The 23,275-nt window shown below is 29.9% G+C and overlaps 6 protein-coding genes across 10 annotated transcripts; 3 read left to right on the top strand and 3 right to left on the bottom strand.

Moving 5' to 3' along the window:
• Positions 1 to 51: 51 nt before the first annotated feature.
• On the bottom strand, positions 52 to 3,351 carry LOC126865437 (ubiquitin domain-containing protein UBFD1-like). 2 transcript variants are annotated; one of them, XR_007689529.1, is made up of 6 exons: positions 3,094 to 3,351; positions 2,196 to 2,570; positions 1,910 to 2,100; positions 1,644 to 1,832; positions 1,296 to 1,504; positions 52 to 822 (listed from the first exon to the last, which is right to left on the bottom strand). XR_007689529.1 is itself a non-coding variant. In XM_050617925.1 (5 exons), the coding sequence occupies exons 1-5, from the start codon at positions 3,104 to 3,106 to the stop codon at positions 1,394 to 1,396; spliced, it is 879 nt and encodes a 292-aa protein (XP_050473882.1). In that variant the 5' UTR covers positions 3,107 to 3,351; the 3' UTR covers positions 52 to 1,393. The 2 variants fall into 2 exon arrangements, 1 of the variants encoding a protein (XP_050473882.1); XM_050617925.1 differs by having other exon boundaries at positions 52 to 1,504.
• A 944-nt stretch (positions 3,352 to 4,295) lies between these two features.
• LOC126865439 (upstream stimulatory factor 2-like) lies at positions 4,296 to 6,821 on the top strand. 2 transcript variants are annotated; one of them, XM_050617927.1, is made up of 5 exons: positions 4,296 to 4,451; positions 4,657 to 4,727; positions 5,025 to 5,305; positions 5,370 to 5,534; positions 5,614 to 6,821. In XM_050617927.1, the coding sequence occupies exons 1-5, from the start codon at positions 4,411 to 4,413 to the stop codon at positions 5,833 to 5,835; spliced, it is 780 nt and encodes a 259-aa protein (XP_050473884.1). In that variant the 5' UTR covers positions 4,296 to 4,410; the 3' UTR covers positions 5,836 to 6,821. The 2 variants fall into 2 exon arrangements, with proteins under 2 accessions (XP_050473884.1, XP_050473885.1); XM_050617928.1 differs by having other exon boundaries at positions 4,316 to 4,583.
• Positions 6,822 to 6,858: 37 nt separating this feature from the next.
• On the bottom strand, positions 6,859 to 11,417 carry LOC126865425 (V-type proton ATPase catalytic subunit A). Of its 3 annotated transcripts, none has more exons than XM_050617901.1 (13): positions 11,273 to 11,407; positions 10,807 to 11,157; positions 10,322 to 10,437; positions 10,134 to 10,246; positions 9,680 to 10,045; positions 9,549 to 9,605; positions 9,391 to 9,485; positions 9,059 to 9,330; positions 8,793 to 8,976; positions 8,595 to 8,712; positions 8,220 to 8,500; positions 7,947 to 8,136; positions 6,859 to 7,871 (listed from the first exon to the last, which is right to left on the bottom strand). In XM_050617901.1, the coding sequence occupies exons 3-13, from the start codon at positions 10,401 to 10,403 to the stop codon at positions 7,779 to 7,781; spliced, it is 1,851 nt and encodes a 616-aa protein (XP_050473858.1). In that variant the 5' UTR covers positions 10,404 to 10,437; positions 10,807 to 11,157; positions 11,273 to 11,407; the 3' UTR covers positions 6,859 to 7,778. The 3 variants fall into 3 exon arrangements, with proteins under 3 accessions (XP_050473858.1, XP_050473860.1, XP_050473857.1); XM_050617903.1 differs by having other exon boundaries at positions 10,807 to 11,169; positions 11,273 to 11,390; XM_050617900.1 differs by lacking the exon at positions 10,807 to 11,157 and having other exon boundaries at positions 11,273 to 11,417.
• A 1,016-nt stretch (positions 11,418 to 12,433) lies between these two features.
• On the top strand, positions 12,434 to 15,451 carry LOC126865444 (5'-deoxynucleotidase HDDC2). Its single transcript, XM_050617937.1, has 4 exons — positions 12,434 to 12,670; positions 13,887 to 14,011; positions 14,100 to 14,268; positions 14,903 to 15,451. Exons 1-4 carry the CDS (start codon positions 12,620 to 12,622, stop codon positions 15,131 to 15,133), a joined length of 576 nt encoding a protein of 191 aa, XP_050473894.1. The 5' UTR covers positions 12,434 to 12,619; the 3' UTR covers positions 15,134 to 15,451.
• A 142-nt stretch (positions 15,452 to 15,593) lies between these two features.
• Positions 15,594 to 20,642, top strand: LOC126865433 (nicotinamidase-like). The gene is made up of 5 exons (XM_050617917.1): positions 15,594 to 16,835; positions 18,501 to 18,762; positions 19,223 to 19,369; positions 19,476 to 19,914; positions 19,992 to 20,642. Exons 1-4 carry the CDS (start codon positions 16,648 to 16,650, stop codon positions 19,866 to 19,868), a joined length of 990 nt encoding a protein of 329 aa, XP_050473874.1. The 5' UTR covers positions 15,594 to 16,647; the 3' UTR covers positions 19,869 to 19,914; positions 19,992 to 20,642.
• On the bottom strand, positions 20,297 to 23,121 carry LOC126865438 (oxidized low-density lipoprotein receptor 1). Its single transcript, XM_050617926.1, has 6 exons — positions 23,032 to 23,121; positions 22,322 to 22,401; positions 22,032 to 22,250; positions 21,853 to 21,957; positions 21,250 to 21,541; positions 20,297 to 21,131 (listed from the first exon to the last, which is right to left on the bottom strand). The coding sequence occupies exons 2-6, from the start codon at positions 22,392 to 22,394 to the stop codon at positions 20,978 to 20,980; spliced, it is 843 nt and encodes a 280-aa protein (XP_050473883.1). The 5' UTR covers positions 22,395 to 22,401; positions 23,032 to 23,121; the 3' UTR covers positions 20,297 to 20,977.
• Between the last annotated feature and the right edge of the window lie 154 nt (positions 23,122 to 23,275).

Raw genomic sequence — 23,275 nt, 5'->3', positions numbered from 1 at the left:
TATTTATATTTCAATATAATTTACAAATAAAAAAAATGAAAGAAAATCACGTTTGAGAAGACTTAAAATTGTTTATTTTTATCAAATCACACAACATGATGTACAAGTCTTGTTTTAAATGGACATTGAAATAGTTTTTCGAATGTGCAAATAGTTATGAATTCCATGTAGATATTACGGTAGATACAAGTTTGATTTGTCGTTTTCCCGGGTTCTCGTTCAGTTGTGTACATGTACAGTATAAAACCTAATTTACAGCAGTTTATAATACTAACGTTACATAATAATTTAATGCTCGTCTTAATAATGCTCGTCGAGATATACAGTCCACTTGAACTCTAGTGCGCAGCGAAATTTTGAGACGGCTAATTCCCCTGGACAATTTTTGTTTTATAGGCCAATATCAAGACGCGTGCAAATATATTTTGACAAATTCGTTGTTTCGTAATCGAACAGTAACATCGTACCAAACATTGCATTTTTTCCATCTTTATAAAATGCGGACTATATTTCTTGATAATAACTTAGCTTATTGCAACTTGAATTTCGTTTATAATTCGTACCTTCTTGTTCTTTTTTTTTTAATTGAATCAAATTAATTTGCGACAAATTTGTTTTGAAACTTAACATTTATAAAATCAGCTTCGATACTCGACATAAATTGTAACTATAAAAATAGATCTGAAACAATTCGTTTTTGAATATCTAAACTATTTTAATTTATTATTTAATGTCATTAAATGTACTAAAAAGTTGAATTATTTCTCGACGAACTTCAAAAGATTGTAAATGCAACATCATAACTTCTTTCTTCACTTCCTCCTATAAATGTAATTTTACAAACATTTCACTTTATTTTAAAGATCCAAGCATTTCTATTTAAATAAACAGAAAAGTTAAAATTCTTTAATCTGTTCATTTAAATGACAATTCTTTTACCTAAGGTAATAAAATGTTTCTTTTTAATATAACGTATTTTCCTAAGAGTTAAAAAACTTATGATATTTACAAATCTTATGTACGATATAATTCAGAGAAATTAAGGTTACAGTTAGCATTACTTGAATATATTAAAAAATTTCAATAATCCAGAAATCGCAATGTTGTATAAACATTTCTTTTTGCTATCAGAAATGGTAATTATAAATTCGTAAAATGTATTAATCTTTATAAAATATTTTTATCATTTTTAACAAAGTTAAAAATTATCTAAGAAAATTTCCTTAACAAAAAGAAAGAATACTTTTATTAGAACATATCAGTTATTATCCAACGCAAAATAAGTTATTACTTACTGTTAAAAATGTGTGACTAGTACAGTCGTGTTTGTATCAATGCTTACACCTGATTACGCTTTGTTTTTGAAGAGACCGAAACTTCCATCAATGTTCGATCAGAAGTAGCACCACTTGCCAAGAACAGCATCTTTTATAGCGGATATGTATTGTGCAGGAACCCAATATATCCAGTATCTCGAAGCTTCTGTTGTGCCTAATTGTATAGCCTACAATTTAAAAAAATATTTGTGTAAATCATATGGTTCATATTATATTAATGTAGCAACACTTCCTTTGTGAAAAATTGAAAAAATAGACAAATTTTAATTATGTCAGAGCATGCCAATTTTATGTTAAAGTACAAACCATAATATGATATTCAGGATGATCATGTATTGGTTCACTGTGTACACCTTTTATGGAATTCATGGGTATTTTATCTGTTCTTTCTTTTGTACCAATCCAAAGCTGATCTTGCTCCAATTTAAATGTTAATCTAACTTTACCGCCAGATTTATTTAACATACCAGCCAATGGAAATTCTGGTAGAGGTTCCTAAAAGTTAAAACAATTAAATAAAAATACACAATATTTAATAAAAATTATTACTTTAATTAAAGTATATGTCATACCTTACTATCTAATATACCAGGCATCACATCATCAGGCATACCTTTATCTAATACTTTCCTATGTATTTTTTGCTGAGATAAAGGTTCTTTATTTGTAGTGGAAGCAGCTTCATCTAACAAATCCTGTTTTGATGGAAGTGAAATGGCTAATACATCATCTAGTTTTGACCCTACTACCATCACTTTGGCACCTTAAAAGTATAATTATATAACACAACATATAATAAATATCTGATAAAAATCAGTGCACAAAAGAGGGAATATTATATTATATAATAAAAGTTACCTTTTGTAACACCCAAACTTCTTAATGTTTGTTCATTTTTGGCTAGTCCTTTAATCATAACCTTCTGCATAGATTGTGGCACAGATATGATATTTTGAAGATAAGCTTTCAGTTTTGCCACTGTACCATCAAGTGGAAAATTTACATTAATCCTTTGTTTATTATAAATCACTTTAAAGTCTATGTTCTCTTGGGGTGGATCATGCGAGGTAGTTGCAGTATTATTATCTCTCTTTTGTATGCCTCGAATCTGATGTTTTACTGTTGAGTCCTTTTTTTCTACCAGCAAATTTTCATTAGAATTTGTATTTGATACTAGTTCAGCACAAGGAGTTGAGTTACAAGAGTTGTCGTTGCTTTTACTTTTTGCAGCATCTGTAAAATATAAGTAACTTAATATTTTTTAAATACAAATACTGTCATCATTATGTCATATATAATATGATATTATAATAGTAAATGAGCAGTTATATTAATAAGATTTTAATAAACCATTAGTAGATTACAAAAAACAATGAAAATTTAGCAATCGAATAAACTACAAAAGGAAAAATTGTATAAATGAAAGGTTATGTTTAAAATGACACGTATTTAAAAGAAAGAACAGAGAAAACGCAATTCATCGAAAAAATATATAAATGTTAAATTTCATATTTTTTAAATAATTTCAAATTAGATTTATGCAAGATTCATAGCAAAAATATATATGACTGTTTGTACGGAAATTAATCCAACATATACAATTGCCTGATTGTAACATATCACGGTAAGATTTTTCTGGGATGTAGATATTTGCTTTATTTAAAAATAATTAATAATAAATACAAAAAAAAATGTAAGAAAATATTTATTGCTTGGAAATTGCTAATAAAAATCACGAAAATCGTCAAGTACGTACCGACGTACTCCATGATGAACTGTATTTCGTTGACCAATCAAACTATTACAGGATACATTGTAGTTCCTGCTATTCGTATTTACAGCGATCCTTGAAATGACTTTCAAATTTTTAAATATGTTCTAAAAACGTGAAACGAAAGTACTTTCATCTAAATTTAGATGAATAAAAAATCTAGTTATATTGTCTTCATATTCTTAATATAAATACATTCTTTGTTAACCAGATGTCATCAACAATTTCTCAATTCTACATAAATACAAACTACACATGCATATGTATATATATATTTTAATTAATAAATTTAATTCTTCTGTTACATATTGTGTTCTTCTATTCTAATATTTTATTAGGAATATGATACATATTTTTGTATATAATACATATAAACATAGATTAACTTTAATCACAATTTTCAATGAATTTACTGTTCATATTCACCATAACAGATTTCATAATATCGTATATAACGAACTATAAATAAGTTTCCAAATCTTGTTTTTACTGGTTAAATTTATTTTATTAGTGGAATTGGATATATAATTGCTTGATATAATTCTTTAAATTCAATATTAAATTTCAAGTTTTCATATTTTAATTTACTGATTTTGCAAATTTTGAAATTGATTACGCACTGTTTTAAATATTTTAAGAAAAACGAATATCTATACATTATTGTAATTATATTTTTATATGTAATTATAAAATATCATTATTAATTATTGGAAAGACATGTCTCCTAATTTTATCAAATTACGAATATGTAACTATAACGAACTTGTTCATCCCTATCACAATTAATACTAGTATCAGAGAGGTAAGTTTTCTCTTTATTAGTAAATAATGTTTGAAACCATAAATTACGTAACCTTGATGTATATAGGTTAAGTATTTATTCATATAGATGTTGGCTATAATGATCAATGTAACAAACAGAAATTCAATAAAGAAATGTACCTTGCACCCTGTTTTTCAATTTTAATTTCTGCATATGTTTATCGAACAATATTTTACAATTTTGTTTACTATTCAACTTTAGTTTTTGAATTCATTATTCTTATTAAGAAAATTTTATTTACGTTAGAAGTCTTAATTATTTATAAAATGATTACACGTATACATTGCTTATTAAGGAATTTCAATTATCTGTAATCGGTATAGTTTGGACAAAATTGAAAATTGTAATCAAATCGAGTGGCGTAAGATGGCGTTGTAATCAAGAATCGCCATCTTGTGCACCACATGACCTCGTTGCCGTGTCCCGTGACCAGCTCACGTGAATTTTGACAAATTCAAACGTTTTTGGTAGAAAAAAAAATGGATATTTTGGAGCAGCATCTCGAACAGCAGGATGTCAGGTAGTGTTTATGTTAAATATCGACTGGCTGATAATGCGAACACCTATCCCTCCTGTTTCGCTCGAGGTCTCCTCAAGGTCATCACGTAGTGCACTGTGCGCACTTACAAGACTTAGGACAACGGTCGTGGAAGTAATAGGCATAGACGTAATTCTATAGATAAGTTACATATCCATTCTTCAATGTGTTTATGTTTGTTTTACAGCACTGTTCACGCGAAGGATGACGGGGGCACGGGAATTGTTATTGAGGAAGCGGAAATCGTAGATTGCGAAGGTAAATAAATATTTGTCATGAATTCAAAAATGTCTATATCTCAAAAGTTGACAATTAAGTTTTGTTCGATTAGAAGTCAAATTGATCAATTGCACTTTTTCCTTTAACTTAGATATATATAAAAATATATCAAATATTTTATTAAGCTTATTCATTGCAAATTGTAAAGTAAATTTCAAAGAAATATGTTTAAAGTCATCAGCTTTCTCTACTTTTCGATTTATGAAGTTGATTCATATAGCTTCTAAGCAGCTTAGTCATTAATTTGCAAAAATTTGAATTATGAAACAATTACAGGAGAACCTGTCGGGGAAGATGGAATGCGTTACCAAGAAGCTCTTGCTTATAGAGTGGTCCAAGTAAATGGCGCTACTGCTGGCAATGAAATAGAACTGCCAGTTACTCAACCAGGAAATAATACTGTACAGGTCCTAACATCCCCGTTGAATGGACAATTTTATGTCATTGGAAATGCTAATGATGTTTTCACTACTGCGCAAACATCTAGATCACTGGTTCCTAGGACCACTACATTACAAATAGAAACACCAAGAAATTGTACTACTGTTTTGAAAAAGGTATATTTTTCCTTCAGTCCTTAAAGCTCTTTGAATTTTGTTTTATTTGTAATATATACTTTAGAGAGATGACAGAAGAAGAGCAACTCATAATGAAGTCGAACGTAGACGAAGAGACAAAATAAACAATTGGATTACAAAATTGGGAAAAATTATTCCCGAGTGTAATGCAGGTGCAAACAGCACTGGCAGTGGCAGTGGTGAAGGAAAGGCAAATTATGAAACTCAGGTATTAAAATAGAACTTATGGAATTTGCAGTTATAGAAACATTTAACAATAGCATTTTTTCCACGAGTTTCTTTTGTAGAGCAAAGGTGGAATTTTATCAAAGGCCTGTGAGTATATAACGGAATTAAGAGCAGCAAATCAGGGGCTAGGTCAGTGTTTACGCGATAACGAAAAATTACGACAAGAAATAACTGCTTTGAAACAAGTTGTTACACAATTGAAACGTGAGAATCTTCAGCTCAGGTCACAAATGTCACCCTCCACAGGAACGAATGTTGATGTTGTTCATTTGAGTCCTTAAAAGATTATTAGTTTGTAATGCAATGCTTCTTTTGTAAATATTAGGATATACAATCTGACCATACAATGGTCAGAAGAAGTACTCTATTTACTCTTACAATTTTTGGTTTCATAGGAACCACACCAAATTTTATCATATTGAAATTCTGTTCTTTGAAGTATATTGCATGGTCCTAATGGTATGGTCGTAACTATCATTATAATCTTGTATACTTGTACGCGATATCATTCATGTTGCGTTTAAATTGAACTTTCCTCTTTAATGCTTATTAAATTATTTGGTATTGGATATTTGAACATTTTGCCCTGTTAAGATCTTGATTGCGTATTCATGAGTATATCATGGATAATATTTGCTAATTATCGAATACTGGTGAAGTTATGACTATTCCTCATAGAACCTATAAAAAAAAGAATTTTATATTTATGTATGCATATGCATTGGATTGAATTACCTCGTGTACGACGAACGAGCCAAGGCTGTGAATATTGAGCATTGATTTGTAACTTTCGGATATATAATTTCAAACGATGTAACCAAAGTTAATTTGAAAAAAGAAGCAAGAAGAACATTCAGTTGCAATACAAACAAAAAAATGCGATGCAAATTATACATATATAACAACTGCATCTTTACAGAGATCGTTAAATATTTTTTATTTTTAATAATGTTTTAATGAGCGTAGAGTAGGTATTTCCGTAAAAGAAAATGATCTAAATAATGAGAATATAAAATAGACTATCGCACACGTATGGATGTGTATATATATTTATATATGCATATACATACACGTGTGTGCATATACATATGGATATACGTACGCATATAGCAATAAACATATTTTTTTCAACCCAGGATTTTGGACTCTATGATGATGTGTCGGAATAATCGAAAAAATTAAATACTGGTTTGTAATATATCGTTGATGTACATACCGCGAAGGTTATTGTTATATTATATTATTATTAAAATGAAATTTATCGAAACACTGTTATTTTTATTTAATCATTAACAATCTCGAAGTTTGGCCTTTTTATGCATAGTGTTTATTTGTTTTTTACATATGGTACAATGGAAATGTCGAAGTTACTGGAACACTGTTTATGATGCGTCTTTCTTTATACTTTGTTTTCAACGATAAAAGATCCTGCACCTCAACAGTTCTAACATTTTGACACCCTTTTTTTTAAACTTTCAGACCATATTTCAACGGTTTCAACATTTAAAATAACATCTACTTTTATGTAACGTCTGCATTCGTCACTTAACGCGACATTTACATAATATACTATTATAATACAATATTTAATACTCTTTAATTGAAATTCCATTCTTTTGTAAAAAGCTACCATTTCATCCCATGATACAACAAAATACAGAACGATTATGTTTTTTCTTTTTAAAAGAATAACATATAAGGATGAATGGAAAGCTTCTTATGATGCATTTACTCTCATTTTACATACATATGACAGTTTCTTTACACTGATCCTTCCATGATTAAATTCAATTTACAGCAAATAAAATCGGAAGCTTGAGTCGCCAGGCATCTCATCTTTTTTTCCAACAATTTAAATTAATTACATATAACTTCATTTCAAGGATTTGAAGTAGCTTGGTATAGCACTTAATATATAAATACTTATAGAAGCTGGAAATACATTTAAGGACGTCCTATAACCTTAGTGATTCAGCCATCACGTATAATTTTCTGTTTAAATGTTAGGTTAATACACATAAAATTATTGTAGCTTTTATATTTGTAACACTTTTTATATATACAATTTCTTGTAATTATTGAAAACTAATATAACAGTTTAATGTGCGATACGTGATTACGAATGTTCCATATATTTTTTTTAGTAGATCCAGGACATCCTTAAATGACCAGCATAAGGTTCCTGAATGTAGAGAACTTATGTTTGTATGAATGTTTCTGATAATTAATCTTCTAAATTTCTAAATGCCTGTTGAATATCTTCATATAACTGATCAAAATCAGCTCTGATCTTTGCTTCGCCGTCTTGCACTGGATCCTGAAGAAAAAATATATAACATTTGTTACACACTTTTTAAAATATATAAGTAAAACCATCCTAACCTATGCTTACCTTGAATTTCATAGAACTCAACTGATAGAGAATATTGTACATGCTATCCCTAATGACATTCCACGTTATTTTATTGTCTGATTGTGCCGTAGACTCGACTGCATGCCTTGCCATATCATAGAATGCTATCATATTTCGTAACATTCCGACAGTTTTGTAGAATGGACAGAAACGATCGTATGTTGAATAACTACGTAAAAACAGAATAGTAAAAATGAACATCGATAATATTAATTAACATTAACATGACTATGGCAAAATGATAATTCGCACCTGTTTTGTTGCAAGAAATCGTCTTTTAGAAGTTTTGCAACTTCTAAAGTGATTTTATCTGTCTCAGCAAGAGAAGCTTTACCGACTAACTGTACAATTTCTGATAAATCCTCCTCTTCCTGCAAGATTTCCTTCACTTTCGTTCTCAGAGGAACAAACTCCGCGAAATTTTTATCGTAGAAATCGTCTAAAGCTCGAAGATATTTACTGTATGAAATAAGCCAGTTAATGGATGGGAAGTGTTTTCGTTGTGCGAGTTTCTTATCGAGACCCCAAAATACCTAAGAAATGGACAAAAAAGCAAATTATAAGGGTAAAAAGGAAATAAAAAAATAAGTTATGCAAATAGAAAATAAACATTAAGTGCATTAGTACCTGCACGATACCCAGGGTTGCACTAGTAACAGGATCAGAGAAATCACCACCTGGTGGTGATACGGCACCTACTATACTGACAGAACCCTCACGATCAGGATTACCTAAACATTTCACTCTGCAAACAATATTTAACATTAACAATATAATCAATTAATATATACGTATATCGCTATATTAAATGAAAATTGAACTTACCTTCCTGCACGTTCATAAAAGCTAGCTAAACGAGCTCCAAGATAGGCCGGATAACCGGAATCAGCAGGCATTTCAGCCAATCGACCCGAAATTTCACGAAGAGCTTCTGCCCAACGAGATGTTGAATCAGCCATCATGGATACATTGTAACCCATATCTCTAAAATACTCTGATAGAGTAATGCCTGAAATATTTGACATAGGAAAGTGAAATACGTTGTCATCAAATTTGTACTGTCGTTTTCTTATTAATAGAAATACATTTACCTGTGTAAATGGATGCTTCACGAGCAGCTACAGGCATGTTTGACGTATTAGCAACCAAAGCTGTACGTTTCATGATAGACTCAGTGACTCCATCAATCTCCACTGTTAATGTGGGGAAGTCACGCAATACTTCAGACATTTCATTACCACGTTCTCCACAACCGACATAAACAATAACATCGGAGTTTGAATACTTCGATAAAGCTTGTGAAATTACAGTTTTACCGCAACCGAAAGCACCTGGAATTGCTGTAGTGCCTCCTTGAACGCATCTGCAATTTTTATCAATAAGTACTATATATAGTGCATAAAGCAATTAAATAAATTCTTACGGGAAAAGTGAGTCCAGGACTCGTTGACCAGTAAGCAAAGGATGATTAGCTGGTAATTTTTCAGTAACTGGACGAGGTTGACGTACAGGCCATACCTGCATATGCAAGATCATATTAGCATGTATATATCAGTATTAAAGAAAAAATTATTTGCATACCTGAAGCATAGTATACTTGTGTTTTTCACCATCAAATTCTGTTTCCAAAATAACATCCTGTAAAGTAAAAAATATATATCAAATAAATAATTAGAATAATTGACTTGCTCACTTATTAACATATAACTTACAGATACTGTATAATTGCCAGCAGGTGCAACATAAGTTACAGTTCCCTTACTTTTTGAAGGTAAGATCATTTTGTGCTTTACTAATGTGTTCTCATAAACCACACCATACAAATCTCCACCAGTAATATGGCTGCCACTTTTTATATTACATGGATTAAATTCCCAAACAGTGCTTCTTGACAATGCTGGTACATTAATACCCTTTGGGATGTAAATAGAGCTTGTAAGCTCATTGATATCCTTCAATGGTCTCTGAATACCATCAAAGATATTGCCAAGTATACCAGGACCAAGTTCTACAGACAATGGTTTTCCAGTACGTAAGACAGGATCACCTACAGTTACACCACTGGTTTCTTCATACACCTGGAACAAAATATAAATGTAAATGACATAATAACATTGTAAAAATAATATGATAAATTTTTAAATATATCAAAATAGTTTATTATACCTGAATAGTGGCCATATCACCTTCTAAACGAATAATTTCTCCTACTAATTCATAGTATCCTACCCTAACCAGCTCATACATGGCTGATCCCGACATTTTCTCAGCTGTAACCACTGTAGGAAAATAAATATATGTATTAAAATTGAAAACATAAATAAATTTCTTAAAAATATATATCGTATACTAACCAGGACCAGATACAGCATATACATAGCCAAATTTGGATTCTCTCTCTTCATTACTAATTTTTGATAACCCTTGGTTCGACATTGTAAATTGTTATTCAAGTAAAATCGACGAACAACTGAAAATATTTTGCATTATAAAATATAAATAAACCTACATACTGAGCATATAATGAGAAACATTTATTTGAGCGAAAGTTAAATTAATAGTATTCATTATGCATTTTCTATAAAAAAAATATTATTATAATAAAATGCAAAGTATATATGGTTAATCATTCCAAGGAAGTGTAAGTTTTGATCTAAAAACAATTTTACAGAATTACGTTCAATTTGTGAGATATGATCATAAGATTAAGTTGATATCATTTCAGTCTGACATGTAATCAACAGCAACTAATCACACACCGACAAAAATATGACAAAAACGAGGATAAAAAGACAACGCTCGTGAACAATAAGTATATTCCGGAAATGAGTACTCTTACACGCGGCCTAAGTCAATTACGACGACGAAAATCGGCGAGAAAGTTGATGTCAGCTAACGCATCCATTCATCAGAAAATTCACGTGAGCAGTTCATTTAAAAAGTAGGCGTAGCCCTCTTTAAGCCCGCGAGACGTCTGCTCACTTAATAAGAATGTCGAATCCAATTGATGTATTTTGTCGTCAAATAGAACAGCTTAGCTCGTTTTTCGTGTAATTATATACGATATCGGTGATACCGTTTAATCGTGGACATCGATTAAAACATACAAATTCATGTCCGGATCGAAAAACGATGGCGCATTCAAACTGGCACGATCGATACTATACGCGCCAGTCTTTTCTGCAAAAATCTTTGGTTTCCTCTATATAGTACGAAATCATTATAATCGCTCTGATTATATAGTGAATCAAGGCGAAGCATGGTAATCTACAATCAACGAAACTAAATGACAGTAAGAAACTTACGAGATGAGAAACGTATCGAGGTAAGTCCAGCCTACTACAGCGAGTCAAGCTTCACAATCGAGCCTGCTATCACAAGACAGGTCAGCTGACTGAACGATGTGCCTGTTTTCAATTATCTAGCTCGCTCCTTCGATTAAAGGTAGCATTCACAAGTGAACGAAATTTTTATTATCTTTACCACGATTTTCGATTGTTATTTTATTACTTCACTTTGGTAACCCCAATCTTATTCTTGCTTAAACAAAAAGAACATCTAATATTTTAAAAGAATTATAATATTGTATAATAAGACTGTAATATCGTTAAAGAAAATTATGGATAATATTGAGAAAAAAATAAAGAGTAATTGTACCATTAAAAATGCGCGTATTGTTGCGTTGATTTTGACATATCGAATATTTTTAAAAAGGTATTATTTTGAACAACTAAAGGAAATTATATATTTTCAAGCTAATATATCACATATCCATATAACGCGCACAACAATTATAATTTGTATTCTGTTTATATATGCATGTATGTATGTAGATATTCACCTTTGAAGAGTGCCAGACAGTGCTGATGAAAGGTGATTAAAATTAGAAATTACCAGGCTAAGGCAATATTTATTATCAGAATGTTATAATTTTTACGGATTATATATATTCTACAACATTTTCTTTTAAAGACAATCTAATTAGCCATAAACTGTTTAAGATTTTTCTCAACGAAGCTACACTATAAAACAAACAAAGAAAAAACAAATATATAGTATTATTTTGTACTTTAATAAAAAAATCAATATTTAGATTTAGTACTTTTATTTTTATTTAAATATGCTAGCCTAAATTATTGAAGATATACGAATAAAACAATTGTACAATTAGAAAAAGAAAAATATACATAATTTCTATTTTCTTTGATTCGCGCGAATCTAAAATGTCTATAATGTCTAATGTCACTGTCTATATATCATTATATCTATGGATCGTCATCTTTAATACATTCACTTACTAGAAAATTATGTAACCTAGGCAACGATGAGTTTGCGTTCGTGTGTATATGTATATGCTCTGCCGTTAACGTGTGGGTAAGTATATTATGCGTAGAACTGTAGTCAGTGAGGTAGTATGGTTGGTAGTATTGTGATTACGGTCGTTGTATTCGTTATTTTCGTTCGTATTTGTATTGTTACGTTCTTTAATCACATTGTCTTTCTATGATCGTTTGCTTTGATATTTGACAATCATTTGTGAAATTGATCAACATTTTAACACATAAAATCTCCGTTTTAATAATTACTAGTGATAGACGTGTATGACTGAACAATCTAAGTGAAAAAAATTTTTGCTTTGTAAATAATACATTATGGATATCAAGAAATTGCAAGAATTCATGGAACTGGTAGGCAGATTGAAGGTAAGATCAAATTTATTACTATAATCGAAATCCAAATTTTTGTAAAATGTCCTTGTGATAAATAGATATAAATCTACCATTTTGATGTATACATACTGTTACGAATAGAGATATTAGCGTATTCTTTAAAATAGAATATGTGAAAAAAGGCGAACTTCGAACGTCTGGGGCGACCGCCTGTCCTTCATTACCTTCGGCTATGGAAAAGCAGATATCAACACTTTAAGGCGCCATAAATTAAACCTTCATCCGCATTGTGTGAGGACTAACAGTCTCAATATCTTGCGATTGCAATTGCAATTACCTTAATTCTATAATAGGAACAGGCAGCGTAACTATGGGAGGGTGCAGAAAGCTATGATCTCTCCCTCGCTAGAACAAAAGCTAGCGAGCTCTCTTACCTTTTGCGCGGCTGCGACGCCGAGGGTACTTGGCATTTATTGTATTAGGTTGTTCGAAAAGTGTCTTTCTTTTACAGACATGTCTTTTACAACAATGCATCTTTATACAAACATGAAACCTAATCTGTCGAACGTTGTAATATTTATCTCGTAATATTTATCTCTTAATAACTTGTAAAAAAATCTAGTCGTTGATCCAATTTTAAGAATATTATTCAATTTTAAAAGGTGTACAATTCTAATTAAGACTTAGTGTATGTTGTACACAAGTGGCCACTTTTGGCATTCTTAATTAGCTATATGTCATACTTTTGTACTAAATTATACCTCTTCCAATATATTAAATACTATATATTGATTATATATATATATATATATATATATATATATATATATATATATATATATATATATATATATATATATATATATATATATATATATATATATATATATATATATATATATATATATATATATATATATATATATATATATATATTATTTTATATTATATTATTATTTTATTATTTTATTTATTTTATTATTATTATTTTATATTATTGTATATATATATATATAAAATGTAAAAAAGTAAACAGTAAAAAGCTGTCATATATTCTTTAATCATTCTTATTTTACAACATCTTATCAATCTTATCATCTTAATCTTATCTTATTAATTTAATTAAATGTTTATATGTTATACATTCACTTTATACATTTTTCTGTTTTTAATGATAATCTCAATTTTTTATCATGTGCCTTTTAATTATAAATCAAAGATTAATATGATTTTTGTTTTATGATTTCAGCATATGAAAAGAACAGGATGGGTTCATAAGAATGTGTCTGATCCAGAAACAATCGCAGGTCACATGTATAGGATGGCCATGCTTTCCTTTCTGTTGAATAATGATGAGAACTTAGATACAGTCAAGTATGAAATGGTATTATTTATATCATGCAGTTAGCAACTATGTTGATGAAGGTTTTATCTCTATAAATTATTTTTTTGTCAAATGTAGAATCATGCAGATGTCTTTAATACATGATTTGGCAGAGTGTATTGTGGGAGATATAACACCTCATTGTGGTATTCCACCTGATGTAAAACATAAATTAGAGGATGAAGCTATGGAAAACATTTGTGAACTCCTTGGAGACAGAGGACTTACAATATTGGAAATATTTCGTGTATGAAAAATTGATATATATATATATATATATATATATATATATATATATATATATATATATATGTCGGAGATGGAAAGACAACGGGATTTCCCGTCCGGAATGTTGGGAAAAACCCCAATACCCTAGTCCAGACTTTTACTATAGCCGCCCTTAAGCAATAAAAATAAGAAATAGTCTTAATGTTCCAATCTGACTTTATGACGATGGGTTTGGGCTCTAAGTGACATAGCGGGTCACTAGACGTATCCACGGTCCACGGGAGAACAAGTATCAACGTGCTACTCGATTCGGGTAACTTCCCGATAACTCAATCGGCAATTCGTCCAACGACTAACTAACAAACTAACTCCCTTAATCCAAAAGAGGCTGCCCTTATATACTCCTGTCCCCGCTTCTCGGGTCAGTTTTTGTTTTTAAGAAGAGCTATATAATCATTTACTACGGCTATGTCTAGTCTAGTGGCTATGTCACTTCGAGCCCAAACCCATCGTCATAAAGTCAGATTGGAACATTAAGACTATTTCTTATTTTTATTGCTTAAGGGCAGCTATAGTAAAAGTCTGGACTAGGGTATTGGGGGTTTTTCCAATATGTTTTGGAAGTTATCTTATTATATTGTTAATGGTTACAGGAATACGAGAAGCAAGAAACCCCAGAAGCAAAATATGTTAAAGACTTAGACAGATTAGATTTAATTATGCAAGCATATGAGTATGAAAAAAGAGATAATATTCCTGGAAAGTTGGAGGAATTCTTTTTGTCAAATGATGGTAAGATAAGACATCCTTTTATCAAGAAACTAGCATCTGAAATTACTGCAACAAGGCAGGCTCTATGTAGCAGTTCTATTAGTTCAATATAAAGTTTTATCTGTTTGTTATGAAGCAAAACATCACAAATTTCATAACTGTATTTAATAGCTATAATATAATAATATAATATTTTCATAAAAAATGAAGATAAATATGTTTAGAGCTACTATTTCAAATATATTTCCAATTATTGACATAGCGATATTTTTCTTTATTTTCTATGAAAATAAGTCTTTATAAATATTTTATTAACAAATTTTTTAAATAATATTTATAACAAATTTAATTAATAAAACTTACAAAGTATTAGATCACTGTGACAGATACTTTGAGATTTAATACCAAATAATAAAAAAATTTTACCTTAAGCTTATCATATATTCAATTTATCCATTAATCTACTATGAATGGCAAATAAATTGTACTAATTATTGTACAATACGGGGTAGCTGGTAGCCCATGATAAAGATGATTCAGAGTTTCTGGTAGGTCATATTAAAAATTGCTGGGAATGCAAAGGGTTAAGTTTCTCTTTGCTTGATTTGGACGATATAATTATATCGATAATGATTGTTATTGTTTTTTGTTATTTGTCCGACAGTTCGTATTTTATTCAAACTCTTTATAGACTTACAAATTCATTTTTACCAAACCGAAAAGGATCAGTAACATTCATGAAAAAACAGATGATCACCACTCCGTGGCTAGATCCTTCCAAGGAACTTTATTATAACATCTGCGACTCTTAAAATTCGTTGCCCGAAATTTTTTGGTACATATAAAACGAAGATCATTGACTTCAAAACGATTTGAGACTTCTCTATTTCCTCTCTATTAATTCTATTGTTTTTGAAATTTACAATCTCGTTAACAACTCGAACAACTGCGTGAATTACTTATCGATACTGCATTTAAAAATAAGTAAATTTTTTAGTAAACTGCGAAAATATACTAAAAAAACGAGTCTTATTGTTGAGAATATGTCTATGCAAATTTATATTTTTATGAATATAACTGAAGAAATGAAATCAGTATAGAAATTTATTTTCTTCTACACATATCATAAGGAGTTATTTGAATATTTTCTATATTTGTGCATATTGTGCGTATTCTGTAGATTTTTACACATCTATATATCTGTAAGCTATAATAATAGCATATTTAATATCACATAAAACATATTTTTAAATATATTGTTTTCGCTTAAGGAGAAACCCTGGATTTTACCACCTCTAAAAGTATATTTCTAAACGTGAATGATAGGTGAAAAGGTTTTTAAATAAGAAATTTGAAAACTGTTATCGTAAAGAAACGATTATGGGTAATAAAATGTGTTCAGAATTAGCATTAGCCATTTGCTTCAATATCCGGTGGATATCCTCATTTGTATTGGTCATAAATACTATGAGTCACGCGTGGTTGATATTTGGAAACTAACCTTTACAGACGTATTTCTAGGAAAGAAATAACTAGGATATATAACATATATCAAGAGTAGACAAGTACCCCTATTTATAAACTTCTTACGTATCCTTCTTACGTATTCTTTTTACGTGTTATTAATATGATGGATCCTTTGATGTATATGTTGAAAGATCCAGAGGGTGATTTTAATTTTGCAAATTTTCGTGCAATGTGTTCATTAGTTTTTAAGGATGATGATATTCGAAAAGATGAATGGAGGATTCGGGAGATTTTCGACTTATTTGATTTAGATAAAGACGGCGTGTTGAAAGAAGAAGAATTAACGAGGTAAATATGAATTTATGTTGTTACCTTTTTCTTTTTTGTAATGCGAAGAATATATGTATGTATATATATACTTACATACATACTATGCCGTAATTGGTTCATTTAGATGAAGTTCATAAATTCGTATAATAATAATAGTTGTTATAATTCAAAGCATCTAGGAATAATTGGGACAAAATACAAATTAATTATTGGAATTGAGTTATATTAAGTTGACTCATAAGTTCCAGTAATTATACCTTACACAAAAAAATTCTGAAAAACACTGAAATAGCATTAAAAAATGGTGAGAACTTCTGCCAGTATTTCAATAAAATAATGTATTATATTTAATATGTACATATTAAACCTGTGACTTGATCAGTAATACTAGTACTAAGTAATCATGATGTAACTAACAACTAATGAGTATCTTTTAATAATGAAAATCATATTATGTTTTCTCACATGTACATACTAATGACAAATATATTTAGATCCAAAAAATAAGTGACAGAGTAATGTCAACGAAATTACTAAAATACATACTAGTACAGCTAACAGTTGGAACTTTAGATAATAAATAATAACAAAAAGCTGAAATCCATAATATACTTAGTTATATATAATATATTTCTTATATAGTAATTTTATAATATATGAAATAGCTTGTTGAATCCTGAGTACTGAATTATGTAAATAGCATAATAAAATATTAATCCATGGCACTGTTTTTATCAGGTGAAATGGTTATTTGCACTATAATGTATTTATATCTGTAACGTAAGCAGGTTGAACAGACTCCACTACTGTTTATAAGACAGAACAATCTGTCCTTTTTTTTAAACGTTCTATTGCTATTTGAAATATTATGTCCATAACTTAAAATAAATCTAATCCAAACTTAATCTTAATATATCTTGCATGTATGATTATAAATTTGTGGTACGCATTTCTTTGCATGCTCAACATCTTTAATAAATAAATGTTGAAGTAGTTTATTAAAATACAAAAAATTATACTATCCCTTATACTTTAGTAAGTACTTGATTCACTATTATGAATGCTAATAACCAACCAGTAATATTTTTTTATAAGGATACATACCTTCCACTATTATTCACAGTTTCTCTACAATATTTTAATAGATTTTTAATTTTTTGCTCAAAGAATTCCTTTGTTTGGTGCAAACCAATCTGTGAGTTAGTTTTGCAGTTCCCTAATTTTTTTTTGAAGAAGGCGATAGATGATCCACCATTCATCCAGATTATCGCATAGACTCCAAAAATACGAGTCTTATCTTTAGGAATTTAAAAGTTATGCGCATGTAAAGTTGAGTGTTTTTAGCGTTTTCATAAAGTTACGACCTGCATTTCTGCGTATTCTACGTGATTACGTGATTCTACGTGCGGATTCTTCTGCGTGACGAAGATTATTAAATGACAAATAAAAAAGGTAATAATTTTATGTCTTTAAACTGAAGTTCGGTCAAACTTTCATATAAAGTTTTATATTTGTCATAAAAGAAGGAAACAAAAGCTGTCAAATATAGCAAATAAGCAATGTTATGGTTTATGTGCATTCAATGGGGAATGTAAACTGCAAGAACTTATGGACCAAGATAATATTCGTTTTTCTGTTTTAACACTGAATTAGATAAAATTATGTATTTTATTCAATTAACAGATTTGGTGAATGGACAAGAAAATTAAGCATGCCTAAAACCGCTTTTTTGATAGTAGACGTTCAAAATGATTTTATCGATGGGACTTTGTCTCTTCGTACTTGCGAAGCCAAACAGGATGGAGCTGATGTGGTGGAGCCAATTAATAATTTGTTGAAAAATGGATCTTTCAATAAAATTATTTACTCGTTAGATTGGCATCCGGAAAATCATATCAGCTTTTACGAAAACTTACATTTACGGGAATTATGTCCTAATTCAAAGGTATAAAGTTGGAATTTATCATTTTATTGCAACAACATTGTATCATAATATTAATAATTAGACTGTGGATTTTTGTGCAAAATATATAAAATATCTAAATTATAATACTTATTATAACATATAATACATATGTAAAACAATTTTATAATATAGGTAGTATATATAGATAGTAGATAATAGTATAATATATATTACAATGCTATCGCGTTGCGATCTGTGAAAAGCAGTTCTTCCAGAAAAAGGTTATCCTTATTCATACAATTGTGTTATTGTGTTTCGTTCGAATCATATTTCACGTATTTGTGTATTTTACATACTATATTTACTATTTTGCTATAAAAAATCGAAGTTTTCTATATTTCTTTTGCATGAACTCTATTCTCATTAAAATGTTAAAAATTTTTAATTTAAAAGAAATTTTCGCATGCTAAAAAATGAAAACGTTTTTAATTATGCATAGATGAAAAGAGAAGATGCTAAGTTATTTGATACAGTCATATTTGCGGATCCTTATCTGGAACAGATTCTTTGGCCTAAACATTGTGTGATGAACACATGGGGAGCAGAATTACACAAAGATCTTGTGATTGCACCAGGTTCCATACAGGTATATGTATATCTTCGCTCTTCCATTATAGTAAAATATCCTAATTTAAAATTTATTATAAAATGAAAATAAACTATTAACATTTTAATTATATTTGTTTTTTTAGATACGTAAGGGTCAAAACCCGGATATGGAAGCTTATTCCGTATTTTTCGATAATAATTTTAAGGGATCAATGGAATTGCACGCAATGTTAAAAAAAGAGGGCGTGGATTATGTTTTCGTATGTGGTCTCGCTTACGACATTTGTGTAAAAGCCACATGTTTAGACGGTCTTCGGTTAGGCTATGCGATAGCTGTAGTCGACGACTGTTGTTGTGGTGTTGCAGAATCTAATACTGAGGAGACTAAAAAATTAATTCTTGAGAATGGTGGTCTGATTACTAACAGTAACGACGTTATTGCAATGACAAATGAAGGAAAAAAAAGCCTCGTCTTGGCCCACAAAATTGCAAAGTCTATGACATTAATTGAAAATTCTGCAGAACTGGAAAGATAATATTTTATAATTGACTGAGAAAAGCACGGGCTGTTTCGGAAACAAGGTTTGTACTTAATATGAAAATGATTTGAAATTTATTTTTAATTTTCTTGTTTCAACAATAAAATATTTCTTTTTCAGGAAATGTTGTTTCATACGAGCTTGATTAATCATTCCTAATTTATTGTACTTACATAATTTGCATTATTTATAATATTAGTTGAACTTAATGTACCAATGTACAAAGAGAAACGGTGGATGGTTATAAAAATGTATGTACTTAAGATATGCGTTACGTCCGGTGACTTTATACAAACCAGAATCCATCCCTCGGTCGAAGCGGCCACTGGCTGTGCACATATAATTAATTGTTATAAAATATATTCAAGTCGAGACGGTTATTGTTCTTCTTTGACTTCTATGGTTATTTATCTTGGTTTTTATGGTTATTGTTTCATCATGTAAAAAATGGGAATGACGGGTTTTCCCATGTTCAACGATCATTTCCACCCGTAAGCGACCGGTGGTGGGGCAATCAACATCCAGCAATAGTTTTCCTCTGTGACAGCATCGTCACCGAACTTCATTGGTTTATCTGCTTTAGATCAGTCAACATCTCTTGACTGGTTTTTCATCTGTTGATCAGTCAATGTCTTGACTGGTTTTTGTTCAATGATCAGTCATCAATTGTAACTTACTATTACACGTCTCTGAGAATACGTCTGTACGCACGTCGCATAATTATTTATATCTACAAAGTTGTTGGAATAAAGTATATATTATAATCTGTTACTTCAGTGTTATAATCAGTTAACCACTTCTATTATCCTAAACAAAAAAAGGGGATCGACCAATTCGCGGCGTCGAATCGAATCGTAACGAAAATTTATGACTCCTGTTTCTTCGCGATCGTGTCTCTCCGCGAACAGTCGAACAATATATATTTAAGAAATTTAACATACTTAACGTGAAAAAGGTGTTTCAGTTATACCAAATAGAAGCATATAGTAAGTATTTTTTAACTATATTAAATATGTACATATATCTTAAGCCTTTAGAATTAAATAGATGTACATAGAATAAATAAAACTAGTTACACGTTACTACATATCAGTCTATACTTAATGCTATTCGTTCATTAACATCCTTGCAGTTTTTTCAATTTTGTTTGCTGATTCGTCGTCTTTTGATAATTTGCAAGCGTATCTGTGTCTAGCGCCGCAATCATCACTTTGATAAGAGTATAATCTGGACGTTGTATTGTAAGACAATTTTAAACACCTAAATATACAATCACAGAATTACAAATATTTGAAAGTATCAAATATATATTAAAACTACGATAAGTGCGATTAATCATTAATATTAATTAACAGAACTAATTAACAAACAAATTTACCTGCCATCACCAGGGACAGTTTGTTTAGTATTTTGGTAAACTGGTTTTGCACTACTAGCCCAAATCCAAAGAAGACCTGGATTCAATCCCCCTGTCCAAAAGGTTTTCCCTTTTAATTTAGAATTTGTTTGCAAGCCTGCTAACACATCGCGCTTTTCGTCTTCCGTGTCGAATTCCAATAAATGGCCGCCCATTCCTCGGCAGAGACTAGCTGATGACTTCCAGTCAAAATCACGATTACTAAAGTGATAGCAGTTTTGACCAATTTTGGTATAATTAGTAGGGCAGGGCTCTGAAGAGGATAATGAATTTATAATGAAAAGAAAGAGTGAAGGAAACCTGAGCTCTTTTACACAATTGAACTAATATTATTAGCGAAATTCTACAAGTTACAAGTTACCAGTATTGATAAATATCGTTGCATAATATTAACAAGTTTGATAGTAAGACAAGCGTTACAAGTAAATTGTACAAAATTACAAATTATTGAATTATTCTACTTTATGATAAATTATGAAAGAAAAAATCTATAATTTGCAGCTGGTAATTTGTAATATTAATTAATATTATTATAAATTATTGTGCAAAAACACTGTAATTTACCTTTTTTATTGATGTTTCCGGAAATCACATAATACAGGAGTTCTTCCGCTCTTCTGAGACGACTTTCTAGAAAATCCACTCTATAGACGAGCTTCTCTATCGCACCTAGATATAACGGAGAATAATTTATATAATTTTTAAACGGATGGATAATAATTACATTAACACTAAAATTTTACCGAGTAGATAGAGGTCGGTTTCAGAGACTTCTCGTTTATTTGGCGTCGATATTTTACTCGTTATAGTTAGGCTCTTATCTCCTAGTTTCATCACCTTCGACATCCTCGTTAATTTCGAATCAGAAACAATCCAATTTTCTAGAATCTCGCTCCACAGTTCTGGTGGTCTGATTATCGAAACATTAGATGAATTTAGAGCAGATATCGAGTACATATCGCCTAAAAATACACGAATAATTTTGTTAGGACATTTTTTCATTTATATAAATGATTTAGTTCTTTTCACATACCTGAAATTTCTATACCGAGGCATAGTTGTAAAATTATGAGAAGAAATAGACTAAGAGACATTTTATGCTTCATGATAAACCTGAAAGTAGGGAACGAATTAAGAAAAATACGGATACGGAAATACGGATTGACGTTTTTATTTCGACTGTGAAGGCTATCTTTAACTTTCCTTAAGAAAGTTTAAGTAGCCGGGACGATTGACTGCGTCATGCAAATCGTTTCTTGCTTAACGTATTTTAATTAATTTTTAATCGCTCACAATTAAATAGAAAATCGTATTTATATATTCTATAAATATTATATATAAATTATGACGGTGTGAACGATTATTTTCTTAAGTGAATTATTTATTAATAGCTTGTGGATATTTACTCAATTTTATATTTTTATCAACATAATTAAAGAAATAGAGACGAAATAAATATATTTAATATTAATACTAATATTAAATTATACATTTAACATTATACTAAGTATTTTTCGCATTGGATATTTTATTTATTTTTATATGTTATATTCATTGTGTAGATTTTTACATCTCTAAGTAATTTCCCAAAAGTGCGTAAACATCCGCAGTTTAATCATTAACTACTAGAATTGTCAATTTTTAATGTATACTTACATCTGCTATACGTATATATAAAAGATATATTAAAAAATAATATATTATATACACTAGAAAAAATGTAAGTAAAGAAAATTCACTTACGTAATATCTATAAAATGAAAACGACCTCTTAGTTATTATCATGCCACTCTTGTTTTCTCCTAAATGCTGTTCACCTGTTCGATCCGTTTCTGTTCAGAAGTCACGTAAAACTATCGAGAGCTGAGGCTCGTGCACTCTTCTGCGGGGCACTTTCTCTCTCCTCTTCGGAAGAATGAGTCACTTTCTTCGTTTGATTTGGCTGTGTCCTCGTATTTTTGCGATTACTTCTTCCACAAATTTTCCT

This window comes from Bombus huntii, chromosome 5 (genome assembly GCF_024542735.1).
Source record: "Bombus huntii isolate Logan2020A chromosome 5, iyBomHunt1.1, whole genome shotgun sequence".
NCBI lineage: Eukaryota > Metazoa > Arthropoda > Insecta > Hymenoptera > Apidae > Bombus > Bombus huntii.
This window is presented reverse-complemented; position numbering and strand designations above follow the sequence as displayed.

What these genes read in the sequence shown, in the direction of transcription:
- LOC126865437 (XM_050617925.1), bottom strand. An exon ending in AAGTTTGGGTGTTACAAAAG is followed by an intron (nt 2,101 to 2,195) that starts GTAACTTTTATT and finishes TATACTTTTAAG; the next exon opens with GTGCCAAAGTGATGGTAGTA. An exon ending in ATCCTGAATATCATATTATG is followed by an intron (nt 1,505 to 1,643) that starts GTTTGTACTTTA and finishes TTTAAATTGTAG; the next exon opens with GCTATACAATTAGGCACAAC.
- LOC126865439 (XM_050617927.1), top strand. Translation starts at nt 4,411, where the DNA reads ATGGATATTTTGGAGCAGCATCTCGAACAGCAGGATGTCAG. An exon ending in GGAAATCGTAGATTGCGAAG is followed by an intron (nt 4,728 to 5,024) that starts GTAAATAAATAT and finishes AAACAATTACAG; the next exon opens with GAGAACCTGTCGGGGAAGAT. An exon ending in AGGCAAATTATGAAACTCAG is followed by an intron (nt 5,535 to 5,613) that starts GTATTAAAATAG and finishes TTTCTTTTGTAG; the next exon opens with AGCAAAGGTGGAATTTTATC.
- LOC126865425 (XM_050617900.1), bottom strand. Translation starts at nt 10,403, where the DNA reads ATGTCGAACCAAGGGTTATCAAAAATTAGTAATGAAGAGAGAGAATCC. An exon ending in GTGATATGGCCACTATTCAG is followed by an intron (nt 10,046 to 10,133) that starts GTATAATAAACT and finishes ATTTTGTTCCAG; the next exon opens with GTGTATGAAGAAACCAGTGG. An exon ending in GATTTCTTGCAACAAAACAG is followed by an intron (nt 8,137 to 8,219) that starts GTGCGAATTATC and finishes GTTTTTACGTAG; the next exon opens with TTATTCAACATACGATCGTT.
- LOC126865444 (XM_050617937.1), top strand. Translation starts at nt 12,620, where the DNA reads ATGGATATCAAGAAATTGCAAGAATTCATGGAACTGGTAGGCAGATTG. An exon ending in AACTGGTAGGCAGATTGAAG is followed by an intron (nt 12,671 to 13,886) that starts GTAAGATCAAAT and finishes TTATGATTTCAG; the next exon opens with CATATGAAAAGAACAGGATG. An exon ending in GAGAACTTAGATACAGTCAA is followed by an intron (nt 14,012 to 14,099) that starts GTATGAAATGGT and finishes TGTCAAATGTAG; the next exon opens with AATCATGCAGATGTCTTTAA.
- LOC126865433 (XM_050617917.1), top strand. Translation starts at nt 16,648, where the DNA reads ATGATGGATCCTTTGATGTATATGTTGAAAGATCCAGAGGGTGATTTT. An exon ending in AATTATGTCCTAATTCAAAG is followed by an intron (nt 18,763 to 19,222) that starts GTATAAAGTTGG and finishes AATTATGCATAG; the next exon opens with ATGAAAAGAGAAGATGCTAA. An exon ending in TTGCACCAGGTTCCATACAG is followed by an intron (nt 19,370 to 19,475) that starts GTATATGTATAT and finishes TTGTTTTTTTAG; the next exon opens with ATACGTAAGGGTCAAAACCC.
- LOC126865438 (XM_050617926.1), bottom strand. Translation starts at nt 22,394, where the DNA reads ATGAAGCATAAAATGTCTCTTAGTCTATTTCTTCTCATAATTTTACAA. An exon ending in CCTCGGTATAGAAATTTCAG is followed by an intron (nt 22,251 to 22,321) that starts GTATGTGAAAAG and finishes GTGTATTTTTAG; the next exon opens with GCGATATGTACTCGATATCT. An exon ending in ACTGTCCCTGGTGATGGCAG is followed by an intron (nt 21,132 to 21,249) that starts GTAAATTTGTTT and finishes TTGTATATTTAG; the next exon opens with GTGTTTAAAATTGTCTTACA.